Source organism: Saprolegnia parasitica (assembly GCF_000151545.1).
Source record: "Saprolegnia parasitica CBS 223.65 unplaced genomic scaffold supercont2.222, whole genome shotgun sequence".
In the NCBI taxonomy this organism is placed as follows: Eukaryota; Oomycota; class Saprolegniomycetes; order Saprolegniales; family Saprolegniaceae; genus Saprolegnia; species Saprolegnia parasitica.
In genome coordinates, this window is record NW_012156616.1 from 27,789 (window position 1) to 42,111 (window position 14,323).

Genomic DNA, 14,323 nt, shown 5'->3' on the forward strand with positions numbered 1-14,323 from the left:
TTCGCTGCAAGTACACGTACAAGCCGTGCATGAACCCGCGCACGACCAAGAAGAACGGCGAACTCCACATGCTCTGCGACTACCACCGCGACAAGGCCAACGAGGTCCAAAAAAACCCACGCCAAGAAGCGCAAGATGCGGCGCGCCCTCGAGAACGCGTCGCCGCAGCTGGCGCCGACGAGCTTGCCGATGGATGCAATTGAATTGGCCTACCTCGAAGCCATCCTGAACGCGCACGAGGCACCGTCGACGACAACAACATCGTCGACATCGACGACACACTTGACGGACGAAGAATATGCCATCCTATTTGAACTATTTTGATTTATAAACTATACATGCATTTTGGAGCGTGCCGGGTGTATGTACGTCGCTGTCGCAGCAACGTGCTATTCCAACCAAACGTGCTATTCCAACCAAACAACACGATAGAGTGATACTTTTGGTGTCTACGGCGGATCAACGAGTGGTGTTATGATGGTACCGGTTCGCAAATCAACGACCAATGCACGTGTAAAATTGTGGCAAAGTGAGTGATTGGCTATCACACAATTTTACGCTACTAGTACAGGATATGTTGATGAAGACCGAGGGTGTCCGTCGTTGCTACGGTGGCTGTTTGAGCCAGGCTACTACTACCAGCAAAGAAATACGTTTGTCTTGTAGGACGGCTCAAAAGGTACTGTAGTGGCTTGCCGTGCATCCATTCCCTCGCAGGATTGCATAGGCGCTGGTAGCATTGATTTGCGCAGCTGCTTTTCGTAACATGATGTGTGGTTGCGGTTGGACATGGATTTGACACGCACAGCTCAATATGTCTTGGGGCATGCACTCGTGTGCTGATAGATGAATCGCCAAGTGAATATATTAGCTTTGCCTATTTGAATTATTGCCAGTAAATCCAGGGCTGCAGTCGTACGAGGCGCGTGCTTTTCGTATCCCAGCTCAGTTGGCACATGCGACTGCAAAATAATTCTCGCGACTCCTGTGGTCGACGACGATGGCTCCTCGTAGCGGTTAGTAGCGACATGGAGGCCACGGGTCCAAGTCCGATTTACCCTCGACACATACTCCGTCAAGGCAGACAGAAGTGATGGATTCGCGGCGATCAGCGTTTTATCTAGTTGAGTTGAGCCATGTCCAGCCAATGCAAGCGTGTATCTTTTTCTGGAGAGTTAGTTCAGCTCCAGGAAGTGTAGCCAAGAGTCAGCGTCGTCTGTGTGCATGGTGTAGATAGGATGATGTTTGATAGCGACCTTACGATAGTGATTCACTTTCTCAGTTGGTCTCATCCGGCACAACCTATTGTTCTATCCACAGCGCTGACACTCATAGCCTTATAGCATCAGTTCCGAACGTGCCTTCGTGGCGTATGTAGCGGAATACAAGTGGTTGCTTTCTGGGAGATGGCTCTCCCCTCACTGCGTCGTTTGTGTTGCACCGCCGACTCTGGCACATCCGGAACACATGACTATTAGAAGCGACAGAGCGCCAAGGAAATGTGAGAGCAAGGCAAAGTTGGGCTGGCGCGTCGAGGAGGGCGGTTGGCACCTTACCAAGCGTGTCGACAAGGTGCAAACTGGCACATGAGAACTACCTCGGTGCGCTGGTGGAACGTTGAGCTGGCACCGATCAGTGAGACACGGGGCGTGGACCGCACGTAAGATCGACCATTTGGTTGTTTGCTTCGTAGCTACCCGCTACCCAAACGAGCAATGGAAGCGCCAGGTAGAATGACACGTTGTGGACTCGCTAATATATTTGTGGGTGCTCGAAACGTCAGGCGGTTTAGCGTCCAAAGTGCAATGTGCGATGATGCAGAGCCACAATCGTCTGTGAGCGAACGATGCCGCCCAATCGCAAGCACCGGGTTTCATGGTTGCTCGCTGGTACATACAAAGGGTCCATAGGCACAGAATGAGAGACGTCGTCGGACCATGGGGCTCCTTCCCACGGAACCAATTTTCGTACTATTGGTACTTGTTGACGCCGCCTCAGTCGCTGGCGTCTCTCGAGGACCTCAACAAACTGCGTAGCTTTGCCGCCGACCGCGACGACTGGAAGGAATTCACGGAGCTTGTCGTCGTGGGCCTCATCCGCGGCCGCAAGCGCCCCCGGGCGACTACAGAAGAGCAAGATGCACCCCCGCGCCGCCGCCTGCGCAGCCACGGCCTGGCGAGTGAATGAAGAAGAAGGAGATTGCTAGTCTCTACGTATGCGAACTTTTTGTAACAACGAAGATAACGCGAAACACGCTCATATATATATTGGTACTTATGATGGCATCCAATACTTCGAGGTTTTTGTCAAGATGCAGATAGCACCTAGTCGACCACCTTTTGTCCAGTCGGTGGATTCCTGCTTCACATGCAGGAGGTGCGGGGTTCGAGCCCCGTAGGTGTTGTCCCTTTCTTCTCTTTCCCATTGGCGTTGGCATCGGAACCATCAAGTCACAGCTTGTCAGTTTTGACCCGAGCACATCAAGGACGCCTTTGCGACGTCGCCGGCGCCTGTATTCAGGCAAGTCATCGCACTCGACCAGTCACCGATTCGTAACCTATTTGGTCTCGAGGTACAGTATACACGCCGAGATCAGACCATGAAATAAGATTGTTTGGTGTTTTTGAAGCTGGAAGACGCGGCGTCGTGGACCAAGTGTGAGTAATTCGTTGACTTGCTCGGTTGATTAACCTCGAGATGCTCAGATGGTGCTGGTTGATTAACCTTCAGATGTTAGTTGATGAGCCTTCAGATGTCGGATGATGAACCTTCCTGATGCCGTTCCACCCTGTTGAGGGCTGTCGTCCATGGAGGGTCGGACATGAGCCGTGGTACGCACGAGTTGCTTGATTGGTATTTCTTTCCATCATCGCGGTAGTGGTACGCACAAGTTGCTTGATTGGTATTTCTTTCCACGAACGAGGTCCTACTAACTGACTGGTTTTGGCACTTCGCGTGCAGTGCCAGCGAGGACCTCAACGAGGGCGAAGTTGACGATGGCGTAACGCACAGGAGATTCCTAATGGCGACATCGCTGCAGCGACTGATTTGAGCAATGCTTTTTACATTAGGTTTCATAGCCAATCCCGCTGCTCGAAAAAGCCCGCGCCAAAACAAGGCGCTTTTAAGGCACGTGAACGTAGTTTTAAAGTTAGAAGGATAAGTCAGACGCCGATGACACCTGAAGTGTACAGCGATCGCGGGCTCTATTCGTCGTCGCTCTCGCCGCTCAGGAGGAGCTCGCAGAGGTATTGGAGTTCGTCTTCGTCGACGACCGACGCCAAGTCAAAGCCGTCGTCGGGGCCGGTGAAGTCGCTCGGTTCCATCGTCGCAAGCGCTTGGCGCATTTTTTTTGTTGGCGGCATGGATCTTTTGGATCGCATTGGCACGGTCCCGGTGGAAGGCGCAGAGGAGGTGGAGCCCTCCGTTGCGCTTCATAACACGCTGGTTCGTGCACGGCTTGTACGTGTACTTGCAGAACGCGTCGTCGCTGGACATGGGCAAAAGGCGAATGGAAGGCGCTTGAAGCCACCGCACTAGCATTACGCACTGTCGAACTCGCGCGCAACTCGCAATCTCTGCCGTCGGCACGTGTGTCGTGCTTCGAATCAGGGGCCAAAAATAATGATGCACTGGCACTAACTCGTACTCTTTGCCCGTGCGTCCATCGTGGAAACGCCCATTTTGATGAATTTCCGACGAAAATCCCGAAAAAAACTTGAAGACATTGCAATAATATATCGACGCGTACGACGGCGTCGAGGCGTGCCCTTCAACCGGGCCGCCGACGCAGTATTGGACATTTGGCAATTAAATACGGCAGATCTCGGCGGCTCAGGTGCACGGGAAGAGCGGGTCGATGTCGCGCTGAATGGCGAGAATCATGTCGTCCAGAAAAGCCCAGTCAAAGGTGTCGAGCACAACGTTGCCGACGTCTTCGACGTTGGAAATCGACGACCGGGTCTCGCTACGCCTTTGACGTTTCTTGGCCGCGTACGTTTTCTGGATCGCGTTGGCCTTGTTGCGGTGAAATTCGCAGAGGAGATGCAGCGTGCCATTGCGCTTGACCGACCGCGGATGTGTGCATGGCTTGTACGTGTACTTGCAGATCGATGTGGTTGCGGCTGCCATCCTCCTTTGTGCGGTCTCGTGGTGAATACTGGAATGGCTGCACACAACGAGTGTTTACGACAACGAGTGCTGCGACCAAACTCGTGGCACTGGCGCGGCACAGATGGGTCGTTGGGACAGCTCCATATGCCCGCAGACCCTCGCGCGACTTGTTCGTCTCGCATAACGTTCGCGGCACGTCTCGAAACACGAGCTGTGGTGCGATCATCGGTCGACCGGAACGATAGCGGAGTCGTCCTACATGCAAGTAGTACTTCCGAAGTAACTTGGAGTGCATTGAAAAGTGGGGCCAATCATCTGCATAGACACGCGGCCAAACTCTTGTGCAAACTCGACTTCGTCGACTTTGTGGTCGAGGCAGCGTCTGTTGGTGGAGACTCAGGCAACGCGTTGGCTTTCTACGCACCAGCTGGCAAGGAAGTCGTGGCTGTCACAATGGACATCCTGGGACAGGTCATCTTGGGAGAGACTCCACGCGCGATGGCCGTGGCCCGCATCAGTTTGTGGCCCGCATCAGCTCCGGTCCGTGGGCACATAGCACTGTACCAGTTCGTCGTCACCTACGTACCGGTACCTGCGCGGGCGCTTGAGACTTGGTCGACCAGCCCCTAGCAGCTGCCCCTGTCCGCTATCGAGGCCAAGTGCTTCAACGTTGCGCCGAAATGTTGCTGCCGCTTGAAGCTACTTGAGCTGCACTTTACTATTCACCAAGTAAATAATGTAGTATTAGTACAGCGTTATCAAAAGCAATGCGTCCCTAACGTGTGCACGAGTAATATGCACCGTTGCGCTACCGGCACCGAAGGCTTCGCGCGAGCCCAAACAGAACGCAGCCGTCATGCGCCCGTTGCAGTTTGGACGCCAGTTGTTGATGACGAGACACTGCGAAGCTCACTGCGAACGAGCGCTCGTCGCAGGCGCCAACAGCAGCTATTAATAGTTGGTTCTATCCATTTGAATGGAAAAAAGTAGGTTCGAGAAGTTCGAAGCCTTTGCGGTTGGCTCGCAACTTGCGAGTCGGTGCCAGGCGGTGCGATGGAGTACGCACAATCTTGGGTGCGTGGCGAGAGCATGAACATTACGTTTTTGCGCATTTTGTATAGCACTGGTCTTATCGGCGATAAGACCAGTTGAAGTGCACCACGGAGTTGCAGATAAAGTCTGTCTGCGACACAGGGCGGCTGCACGGTTGCAGACGATTGCTACGCAGCACGGACGATTGGCTCTTCAGGTGAGCGCGGAGTGGCCGTTTATACAGCCAAGCAGACCTTGTCGTCCTTCGAAGCAACGCGAGGCAACTGCATCTTGCTCTTCCCGAATGCACGCGCAGGATATGCTCGTACCGTACAGAGTAGCGTAAAAGTGTATGTAAATGCACTCGCAGTACTCGGATGGATCGGGTGCGTAGAGCACTCTGCCGCACAACGCCCGAGCAGTCGATGCTTTGCCATATCGACTGCTCGGGCGTCGTGCTGCCAGCATGCTCCCTGCTCTCTGCATCGACGTACTTGTGACGTCCGAAAACCAACGAGCGTTGGGTTTGACCGGCTCGTGTCGACGCACCCGCAGAGCCCCCGCAGCAGCGAGAATTGGTGTCTTATCCCTCTCGCTGCATTGCGACACATTCTGGCACTGCCCCGATACTCTCTGCTACATGCCAGCCGAACAACGTAGTAGGTATCCCTCTACGCTCCAGAGAAAGCTCACGGGCGAGTAGCCAGCTTCTCGGCGCGTATCGTTCGGAGCTCATCGTCGTTGCCCGACCTTGATTAGATCTCCATCGAGTGCCCATCGACCAGTCAGGCACATGCCGATGACTTAAGATGGTCCTGCTTGTTTTTGCAAACATTCACAAAATAGCTGACTGTGCGAAGAGTACAAGGGAGTCTAGGTATTAAATTAAATGGTGCCGTGCTTAGAGGCTGTAGCAGTCGAGGGGGTCGCTCAAAAAGTCACGAAAGACCGATTCGAGCACGGCAGCATGGTCCGACGGCTCAGCAAAGGTCATGGCCTCGATCGCACGCAAGTCGTCGGGTGAAAACGTGAGCTCGGGCACCGCTTGCCACGTCGTATCCGTCGACGTCGGCGACGCGGGCGCGAACGCTTCCATTTGGCGGAGGCGCTTCTTGGCTGCGTACGCCTGCTGGATGCGGTTGGCCTTGGTGCGGTGGAACTCGCAGAGGAGGTGGAGCGCGCCGTTGCGCTTGGTCGAGCGTGGGTGCGAGCACGGCTTGTACGTGTACTGGCAAAGCGCGAGGTCGGCCGATTGCTTGGAAGGCTTGCGGTGCATAGTTGTCAATAATCGGTAAGAGTGTGGAGACCACGGACAAATGGAAAATGAATGATCCTTGGAACTCACATCAAACTCTCGATTTGGTGGGGTTGGAATGGCGACCCATACGATAGAATTACTCACAGCAGCTGCGAGGGGTTCATAATCACCGGCGCCGTGGGGACCATGCCCGAACTTGGCGCCGATGGCCAGCTGAAATTTGCCAGACGCATTTCAAATCTGATAGGCCTCACAAGCTCAGGTTCCCAATTCAAAGGAGGACATCAATCGTGGAGACAGCAACTTATTGTCAGTCGTAGCGAGTTTGAGTCGAGTTTGCTTCCCTAACCCAGTGCGGCGTGCAAAAACACGAAGGTGTGGCCGCCATGTAGCCGTTAAAAGAATAAGTCGTGAGGATGCACCACGTTGGAAGAAGAAGGAGTAGTCAGTAGTGCGATTCAGGCGCGAGCACTGCTTATTAGTAAAGAAAGTCGCATCCAGTTCACGTACAAGGTAGCGGGGCTGCACGTACTACGTCGTTCCAGCGAAGGGCAACTCCACGACGACCGTACCGGTACTAATACGGGGACATGCACCAGCGTAAACACGTCATATCCCCATCCCACGATTGGCCGTTCGCGCGCCACAGTGCGCGAACCCCAAGTGCAACTTCCATTTTAGACGCGTATGGCAACATCGTGGCCCACAGGTGCGTCTGTAGTTCGCGCACACTGACGCCACATGGTCAGTTGGGCTCAGTTCGCGGCTACCTTATAGTTACTAAACGGCGACTTGAGCTAGGAATCCAACCATACCAACTACAAGCTTTGCTCGCTCGATGCGGAAGCGCTTCCAGAATCGTCAACCGTGACCTGTACTGAGAAACCTGACCCACGATGGACCCTTGTGACGTAACGTGAAAGATCTCGTCAGGAAATGCGGTTGCTTAGTGACCGCACGTGTCTCGCGCATCTGCCCCATCAGTCTCCATTACTACAGTACCGGTACCTTAGCGTGCACGATCCCAGCGTGCTGTACATTGGCGATCTGTAGCGCGTCTGTGCCATTTCAAGCATAAGACCCATCTAATCTAAAGCAAATTTATTGTACTTATATATTATCAAGCATGCTCGCAACGTCGTCCCACGACAGCTCGTTGTACGTCCCTCTGGTGTCGTCGTCGTCGTCGAGCCATTCGCGCAGAAATTCAAGGTCGTCGAGGTCAAAGGTCGGGACCGGGGGTGCATGCTGCAGAGGGCGCAGCTCGGCCGCGTCACGAAGTCGCTTGCGAGCAGCGTAGACCTTTTGAATCGCATTGGCTTTGGTTCGATGAAACTCGCAGAAGGAGTGGAGCTGGCCATTCTTCTTCTTCGAGCGCGGGTGCGGGCACGCCTTGTACGTATACTGGCAGCGCTCCATGGCCAATAAGGGCACGGGGGGCAAATGGTAGAGTGATTTCAAAACGCTTTGGACGCTGGTGTGGAACGCGAAAATCATTTGAATAATTTCCCCTAGCTATAGCCGATCATTTGCCGCGCCTTCAAGACAAATAATATTTGTCACGAGCCAATTGAGGGTGGAATGGGGACGTGTCCGTCGCATTTGCGGTCCACCGAGCGATCGAGGCCAGCGCGCGGCGTTTGTAGACGCTGGGGTCGAAAGCATTCTGCGAGGGTGGGAATGGTGCGATGATTTGTGCGACGAAGGAAATAAAAAGTGTCTACGACTCGGCGATCCAACTATTCATGCACCACTGCAGGTCGGCGAGTATATGAAAGTAAAAAGATTGAGTTTAACACGATGCTGGTGCCGAAAACTTTGTTCCGGCATGTGCCGTTTACACGCCACGTCTCCCGCTCGGCTAAGCCTCTCGGCGGCCGGCTCGTCGTAGCACCTTGGAATCGATAATCCACCACCATATCCAGTTCAGTGTAAATGGTATCTAAATAGACTCACTTCAACAACAACAACAACGATGCTGGTGCCTGCAGTCGAGCACACAATCCAACCGAGGCCTCGTAAACAATTCAGTGTAAATAATTCTACCATTTCTAAAAGACGAACTTCAACAACAACAATCAAGGCCTCGTCTTGCGTATATGCTACATATACCATGTGTACCATCGTGTAGGCACTTTGCACATGGGTGGACGCCGAGACGATAAGGACTAGCATGACGGGCGATAATCCAAGCACGTTAGCGAGCACTACGCAGGAGCTCAGTAGCCGTGCTATAATACATCGCCAAGGTAGTCCATACCACCATCAAGAAACATCGAAAAATTTCTGTGTCGATCATACTTGTGTGCGCTTACTAACCACGCGAGCGGCTCGTAAAACTACGCTGTACTAGTACAAATGAAAGTACAGCCATGTATACAGCAGTATTAATAAAAAACTTGAAACGATGCTGCTCAATATCGGTCGTCACAGTTGTATCTAGCATCCGAAATGACCAACCAAAAGTCCAACGGTACACTAAACATCGCTACGGTGGCTGCTTCCCGACCCGTTTGTTTTTACAATCTTTATTTAATATTCTGTTTCAAGACATGCGCTACATCGTTCATCACACGATTGCCATGCCTGCTCCAACTGCCTCATCGCTTGCAAGGCTCATTACCAAAGACGCCGCGACGAAGGAGCGCCACATCTTTATGAAGCCAGTAGTGTAGATCAATACACGAGTAAAAGACAACACCAACATACGGGTTCAACCAGGACAGCGTTATCGTACATCTTGCGCCATGCACGCCTCCCAGCCGCACACAAGTGATCTTTCTCAACGAAGTTACACCTGGGAAACGGCACCCGGATGCTCCCGTGACTCAGCTGTGGACACTCTGTAAGGTGTACGCTGTCGCACTTGATGATGAGTAGAGTCTGTAGAGATTGGTGCGACCAGATGCTCCATCTACATCCCACTGTGGCGTCGGCTTGTAGGGTATCTTCTGGCGCACGCACGGCCGCACAGTCGCAGACCATGATACGCACTTTGCCGTGAGACCATCGCTGGCGAAGCTGGCTGGCGTAAACGGACCACTGTAGCACTTAACGGGGATGCGAGGAAGTGCAGGGACGTCCTCGCACGCGGGAACGTAGCATGGAGTGGCTTGACGTCTTCTGCAGAAACGACGCCATCCACATGCCTTATCGACGGCCATGTTGACTTTGTCGCAGCGCACGCAAGCAGCCCATGCGTGGCTCTGATGCAGCAGGCTGGCTCTGATGTCTCGTCTCCCTCGATGAGCCACAACGACCGAGTTGTTGCTGTCATCAAGGGCCTCGGCCCATGCTGTCGAAGGCACGTCGCGAAGACTCGACTCGAAAATATGTAAAGAGTATGGTTCATAATATACCAATCTTACGCGAGAAGGTCGGTGGGCGCATAAATAGAAGACGGGTGTCGCTCAAAGAAACTCGCACACGAGCTCGTCGTCATTCCAAGACGAGTGAGAGGTCGTGTCGCTGAGGTCGCTCACGTCACTGATGAGCTGGTCAATGAAGGCCATGTCGGGCATGGGCAAGCTGAGCTCCATGGCGTCGGCGACGGGCGGCGGCACCTCATTTCCTGCTTGGCGCTGTCGCTTCTTGGCAGCATACGCCCGCTGAATCGAGTTGGCCTTGGTGCGGTGGAACTCGCAGAGGAGGTGGAGCGTGCCGTTGCGCTTGGTCGAGCGCGGGTGGCCGCACGGCTTGTACGTGTACTTGCAGGTTTCCGTCGTCGGTGCCATCGCGTTTGATCTTTGCTCTTCAAGGTAAATTGACGTATGAAGGCAATTTCTTAGACGTGTTAAGGTGTAGTACCTGGCTGGCGCGGTGTCACGGATTGCTTGCTTGTTGGGCGTGTCCGGAGTGGCACGACTCCATGGGACCTCCCCCCGTCTCGAACGCGTTTGCGCCGTTGGGTGCGACGGGGGCCCTATGAAAAATATGATAGGTTCAGTTGCTGACCTCATACAAAATTAATCCATGAGGCATGATACCGGTCGGCGGAGATGAGCGGCAACGGACGCGCAGCGCGCCTGCCGCCACGGCCCTCTCGAGCGACGCTTCAATACTTGATGGAGCTCATGTCAGACAGAACTTTGACAGCCCGCTCAAAGTGCGGCTGGCGGCGAGAGCCAACACCGCCAGCATGGGTGCCAGAGTAGTACGAAACATGAATCGCACCAGCAGCTGGTAACGGCGGACTTCCGACCACAAATGCTGGGACGAGACGAACGTCGGGCGGTCGCACCGAGGGGTGCACCGTTGCATAAACGCGGGAGTAAGGTAGCGTCAAAGAGACGCCGCTCCTGCGCAGATTCGACCGTCTGAACCGATATTCCAGCCCCAACAAGGACGATGTGCAGCCCGCGCCATTGGATGCATGCAGACCTCGTCAAAGTGCCAAGGGTCTCTCGGTCGCGTTGCCACTCGCGACGACGGCGCTCGGAGCTATCATAGCGGGCAGAGCCGAACTTGAGTACTGCCATTTTCGCTGATAGCGCTCGCTGATAGTAGGTCGCTTTGTATCTTATGCTTTGTATCTTATGACCCCGTGGCAAGTAGCCGTCCACGCATACAAATGACAGGAAGATGTGTATGTAGTATTTAAGTTAGGTATCGCTGCGCCATCACAGCTCGACGACCGTGTGCTCTTGGAAGAAGAGATTGGCGATCATCGCGCAGTCCTCGGCCGTGAGCGGCACATCGTCGTCGTCAAGATTGGTCAGGTCCATCGGCAGCGACCACTGGTGGTCGTCGAGGTTCATGGACGCCCAGAACTCATCGGACGCCGTCGGACTCGTCGCCTGCGTCTGCTGCGCCTGCTTGTGGAGACGCTTCTTGGTCGCATACGCCTTTTGGATCGCGTTCGCCTTGGCGCGGTGAAACTCACAAAGCAGGTGCGGCTTTCCATTGCGCTTGGTCGAGCGCGGGTTCATGCACGGCTTGTACGTGTACTTGCACGTCGCGTCGGCGTCGTTCATCATGGTCATGTTGCGCGGTTTGTAAAATGCGGAAATGGCCACAAGAGCGGTGGCCGATTAGCCGATTAGTACCGACCAGATGGGAGCGGCTTCGAATCCGGTTGTTTTATAAAAGCGCACCTTTCATGTGTATCAGCACCAAGATACGCCAAGGCGCACCTTTTGCGCCATCCTGGCGGCGCCGTGCGCAGCAGCACAGCATCGCGCATTGTTGCCGTGACCGCCGAGCTTCGCGGCGCGACCGCAGAGGCTTTGCGGCCAGGTGCGCTTTTGGCGCGGCGCGTGATCTCGTCGTTACTCACAAGCGACGTGGCTTCCTTGGCGCCAGTACCTGCGCTGGCGCCAAGCGCTGGCGTTGGCCCGTCGACCACTTACGTCAGCTCGCACCTTATCGTTGCAGGAGAATGTCGTCGTCGTCCAACCGTAAAGTAAGTCCAGACGTTCCCATCGTTCGACGACTCGGTGCCCAGAGAGACTTCGTGTTCGGAAGTGTGTCTGGGCAATCGATGGCCCTTTTGCCAGCGATTGTGGGCAGTCCAGTACGTGACTCTGGCCACTCGATGCGTCCGTCTGCGATCAAGTCTTCTCGTCTCATCGTTCCAGTCGATCCGGTGGACTTAAGTGGACTTGATTGAATTTCGGTGCCCGACTGACCGGCTGACTGACCTGTGCCGTCAGGCCATGCTGCCACGTGGTGCGCATACTGGTCAAACGGCAATCTCGATTGTAACAGGAGGAGCGGGGCGTTAGATCGACGATTGAACACAGCAAACTCGCTTGTAACACGCAGCATGGCTTGTTAGATCGAGTGGCATAACACCCGAAGCGGCGCGACAACAACGCTTGACGATGGGGATCCCCATGCAACAACTGCTTCGACTACTGCTACTGCTGCTATTGCTGCTGGCGAAGGACGGCGGCGCGTTCCGGCTATTGAACGCGACTGACGTGAGCGTGCTCAGTGGCTTACCGCCTGCCGTGTTTGGCCCGTACGCCCGCGGCAACGTCGGCTACTATGGCAACCCAGCCACCACGTCGTTCCGCGAGCACATCAACCCGGGCGCTGTCTTCCACCCCGAGCAGCCAACGCAGTGGGGCGGCGTCGCCATCTCGTGTAGACGAAGTGATCATCTTGTCTGCTCCTGATCGTCAACGTCGTAGTGCCGTGCCCGGGCATGGTCGGGCCGTTTAGCGACGGTGAGTACTACTGCGTCGGGCGCGAGTATGGCTACTGCGATCGGCGCTCGAGCACGTGCTACTGCAACAAGGGCTACACGGGGCGCAACTGCACGGCTTGCATCCCAGAGTACTTTGCGGTCGGCGGCCTCTGCTACCCCAAACGTACGTTCCATGATGCATCCACGTCGTCGGTCGTATGGAGGCGGCGCGTGTAGGCAGCTGTCCGAACGACTGCTCTGGCCAAGGCACGTGCGACTATGCGACGGGCATCTGCAGCTGCAGCCCGTCTCGGGTCGGGCTCGACTGCGGCCAGCGTATATCTTCCTTTGACGCTCGATCGGCGCGGTTGTCATGCGTGACGTAGCGGCCTGCACGGCGATCGATGCGCTCTGTGTGTCGTGCACTGGCGCCACTTGCCTTCGCTGCATCCAGAGCTACTTTGTGAGCACATCAACCAACCGCTGCGGTACGTAGTTCAGCGTGCGGGATACTGTCGTCACAGGAACTAGTCCCTTGCACGGTCTACGATCCGCGCTGCCGCGACTGCGACGCCCAGCGCTGCCTCGCGTGCGCCGACTTTCACCTCAACTCGGTCAAGCGCAGCGGACCGCGGGCCACAGACCCCTGGCCGATGCCGCCCGAAGAGGTCGCCCGAGAGTTTTCTCACTTGGCCGTTTTGGCTCCCAGTCGCCTTACGCCTTTGACGAGACGGTGGGCGCATCGACGTCAAAGATCTGCATGCAAACGGAGTGTAGGAACCGTATACGCTGCAATCAACGCCGCTGGGGGCGACGCAGGCGTGTACCCAAGGCGGCAACGGCGACGCGTCCTGGCAGTGCATCGGCGCACCGTCGAGCCACGTCGTGTGCGGCCATCGCGGCACGATCACCTTTGCGTCACCGTCGTACGCCATCAACGAGTCGGCAACGGTCGTTCCGATCACCGTCGTTCGCACCGGTGGCGGCGCCGGTGCCGTCTCTTTCCTCTACGAAGTGCGTCCTGCCGTTTCTATCGACTGAAGAACCATGACTGTAGCTGACGCATGTGACGACGACGCCGTCCGACGTGTCACCGACGGCGTACTACACGACGTCGCAGCGCCTGACGTTCCCGCCCGGCGTCATTCGCCTCACGTTTGCCGTCACCGTGCATGCAAACCCCGTCGCGAAGAACCGGTCGTTCCGCCTCCAGTTGCGCGCCCCGTCCGATGGTGCCACGATCGGTGACCAGCGCACGACGACCGTCGAGATCCTCGGCGGCGTCTACCCTGCCCCTCTCTATGCCAACGTGTCGTTGACGGCGACGGCCGGTAGTACTGTGCCCATCTCAGTGACCGGCGCGCCGGCCCCGCTTGTCGCCTTCGCGGTCTGGCGCAGCAAGAACGTGGTCGACACGGACAGAACTGCGCCGATCGAGCTGGTGGCGACAAGTGCACCCGGCGTTCTGGCCGCGTCTGCGTGGACACCGACCGTTGCTGGGAACTACACGATGCACTTTGAGCAACTGTACCGGGGTGGGCTACGGGGCCAGTACTTTGCCGACGCCACAGGCCGGGTACACGGACAACATCGTTTCGCGCTCCAAGCTTATAGAGAGGACTAGGGACCGGTGCTCGCGGACCGGAAAGACGCTGTCGTGAATTTCACGGCCACGGATGCGTCGTGGGTGTTTGGCAGCGCCCGGTGGGCCGGCTATGTCCGTGCCGTGACCTCCGAAGTGACGACGTTTCGCGTCGGACACACTGGGTGGCGCGCGTCTCTGGCTCGAC

At 55.7% G+C, this 14,323-nt stretch overlaps 8 protein-coding genes and 1 non-coding gene across 9 annotated transcripts in view; 3 read left to right on the forward strand and 6 right to left on the reverse strand.

The window, feature by feature from the left end:
• Positions 1-29: 29 nt before the first annotated feature.
• On the forward strand, positions 30-324 carry SPRG_15436 (hypothetical protein; the record flags this gene model as incomplete). The annotated part of the gene is made up of 2 exons (XM_012355255.1): positions 30-104; positions 127-324. The coding sequence occupies 2 exons, from the start codon at positions 30-32 to the stop codon at positions 322-324; spliced, it is 273 nt and encodes a 90-aa protein (XP_012210645.1).
• A 2,007-nt stretch (positions 325-2,331) lies between these two features.
• Positions 2,332-2,404, forward strand: SPRG_30197. Its single transcript has one exon. It is a non-coding gene; the product is annotated as a tRNA-Val (tRNA).
• Positions 2,405-3,128: 724 nt separating this feature from the next.
• On the reverse strand, positions 3,129-3,498 carry SPRG_15437 (hypothetical protein; the record flags this gene model as incomplete). Its single annotated transcript, XM_012355256.1, has 2 exons — positions 3,129-3,337; positions 3,390-3,498. 2 exons carry the CDS (start codon positions 3,496-3,498, stop codon positions 3,207-3,209), a joined length of 240 nt encoding a protein of 79 aa, XP_012210646.1. The 3' UTR covers positions 3,129-3,206.
• A 208-nt stretch (positions 3,499-3,706) lies between these two features.
• SPRG_15438 (hypothetical protein) lies at positions 3,707-4,131 on the reverse strand (the record flags this gene model as incomplete). Its single annotated transcript, XM_012355257.1, has 2 exons — positions 3,707-3,967; positions 3,998-4,131. 2 exons carry the CDS (start codon positions 4,129-4,131, stop codon positions 3,835-3,837), a joined length of 267 nt encoding a protein of 88 aa, XP_012210647.1. The 3' UTR covers positions 3,707-3,834.
• A 1,868-nt stretch (positions 4,132-5,999) lies between these two features.
• SPRG_15439 (hypothetical protein) lies at positions 6,000-6,458 on the reverse strand. Its single transcript, XM_012355258.1, has one exon. It carries the CDS (start codon positions 6,419-6,421, stop codon positions 6,047-6,049), a length of 375 nt encoding a protein of 124 aa, XP_012210648.1. The 5' UTR covers positions 6,422-6,458; the 3' UTR covers positions 6,000-6,046.
• A 1,055-nt stretch (positions 6,459-7,513) lies between these two features.
• Positions 7,514-7,822, reverse strand: SPRG_15440 (hypothetical protein; the record flags this gene model as incomplete). Its single annotated transcript, XM_012355259.1, has 1 exon — positions 7,514-7,822. The coding sequence occupies one exon, from the start codon at positions 7,820-7,822 to the stop codon at positions 7,514-7,516; it is 309 nt and encodes a 102-aa protein (XP_012210649.1).
• A 1,991-nt stretch (positions 7,823-9,813) lies between these two features.
• On the reverse strand, positions 9,814-10,162 carry SPRG_15441 (hypothetical protein; the record flags this gene model as incomplete). Its single annotated transcript, XM_012355260.1, has 1 exon — positions 9,814-10,162. Exon 1 carries the CDS (start codon positions 10,135-10,137, stop codon positions 9,814-9,816), a length of 324 nt encoding a protein of 107 aa, XP_012210650.1. The 5' UTR covers positions 10,138-10,162.
• An 844-nt stretch (positions 10,163-11,006) lies between these two features.
• On the reverse strand, positions 11,007-11,392 carry SPRG_15442 (hypothetical protein). The gene has a single exon (XM_012355261.1). It carries the CDS (start codon positions 11,383-11,385, stop codon positions 11,023-11,025), a length of 363 nt encoding a protein of 120 aa, XP_012210651.1. The 5' UTR covers positions 11,386-11,392; the 3' UTR covers positions 11,007-11,022.
• An 833-nt stretch (positions 11,393-12,225) lies between these two features.
• The window catches only part of SPRG_21553 (hypothetical protein), a gene marked incomplete at both ends in the record, with an annotated part of 5,599 nt that continues 3,501 nt past the window's right edge, over positions 12,226-14,323 (forward strand). The window contains 9 exons of the mRNA XM_012355262.1: positions 12,226-12,490; positions 12,538-12,717; positions 12,771-12,869; positions 12,920-13,021; positions 13,065-13,201; positions 13,243-13,266; positions 13,311-13,547; positions 13,591-14,109; positions 14,158-14,309. Coding sequence (XP_012210652.1) covers positions 12,226-12,490; positions 12,538-12,717; positions 12,771-12,869; positions 12,920-13,021; positions 13,065-13,201; positions 13,243-13,266; positions 13,311-13,547; positions 13,591-14,109; positions 14,158-14,309 — 1,715 coding nt within the window. The remainder of the gene's footprint in view (positions 12,491-12,537; positions 12,718-12,770; positions 12,870-12,919; positions 13,022-13,064; positions 13,202-13,242; positions 13,267-13,310; positions 13,548-13,590; positions 14,110-14,157; positions 14,310-14,323) is intronic.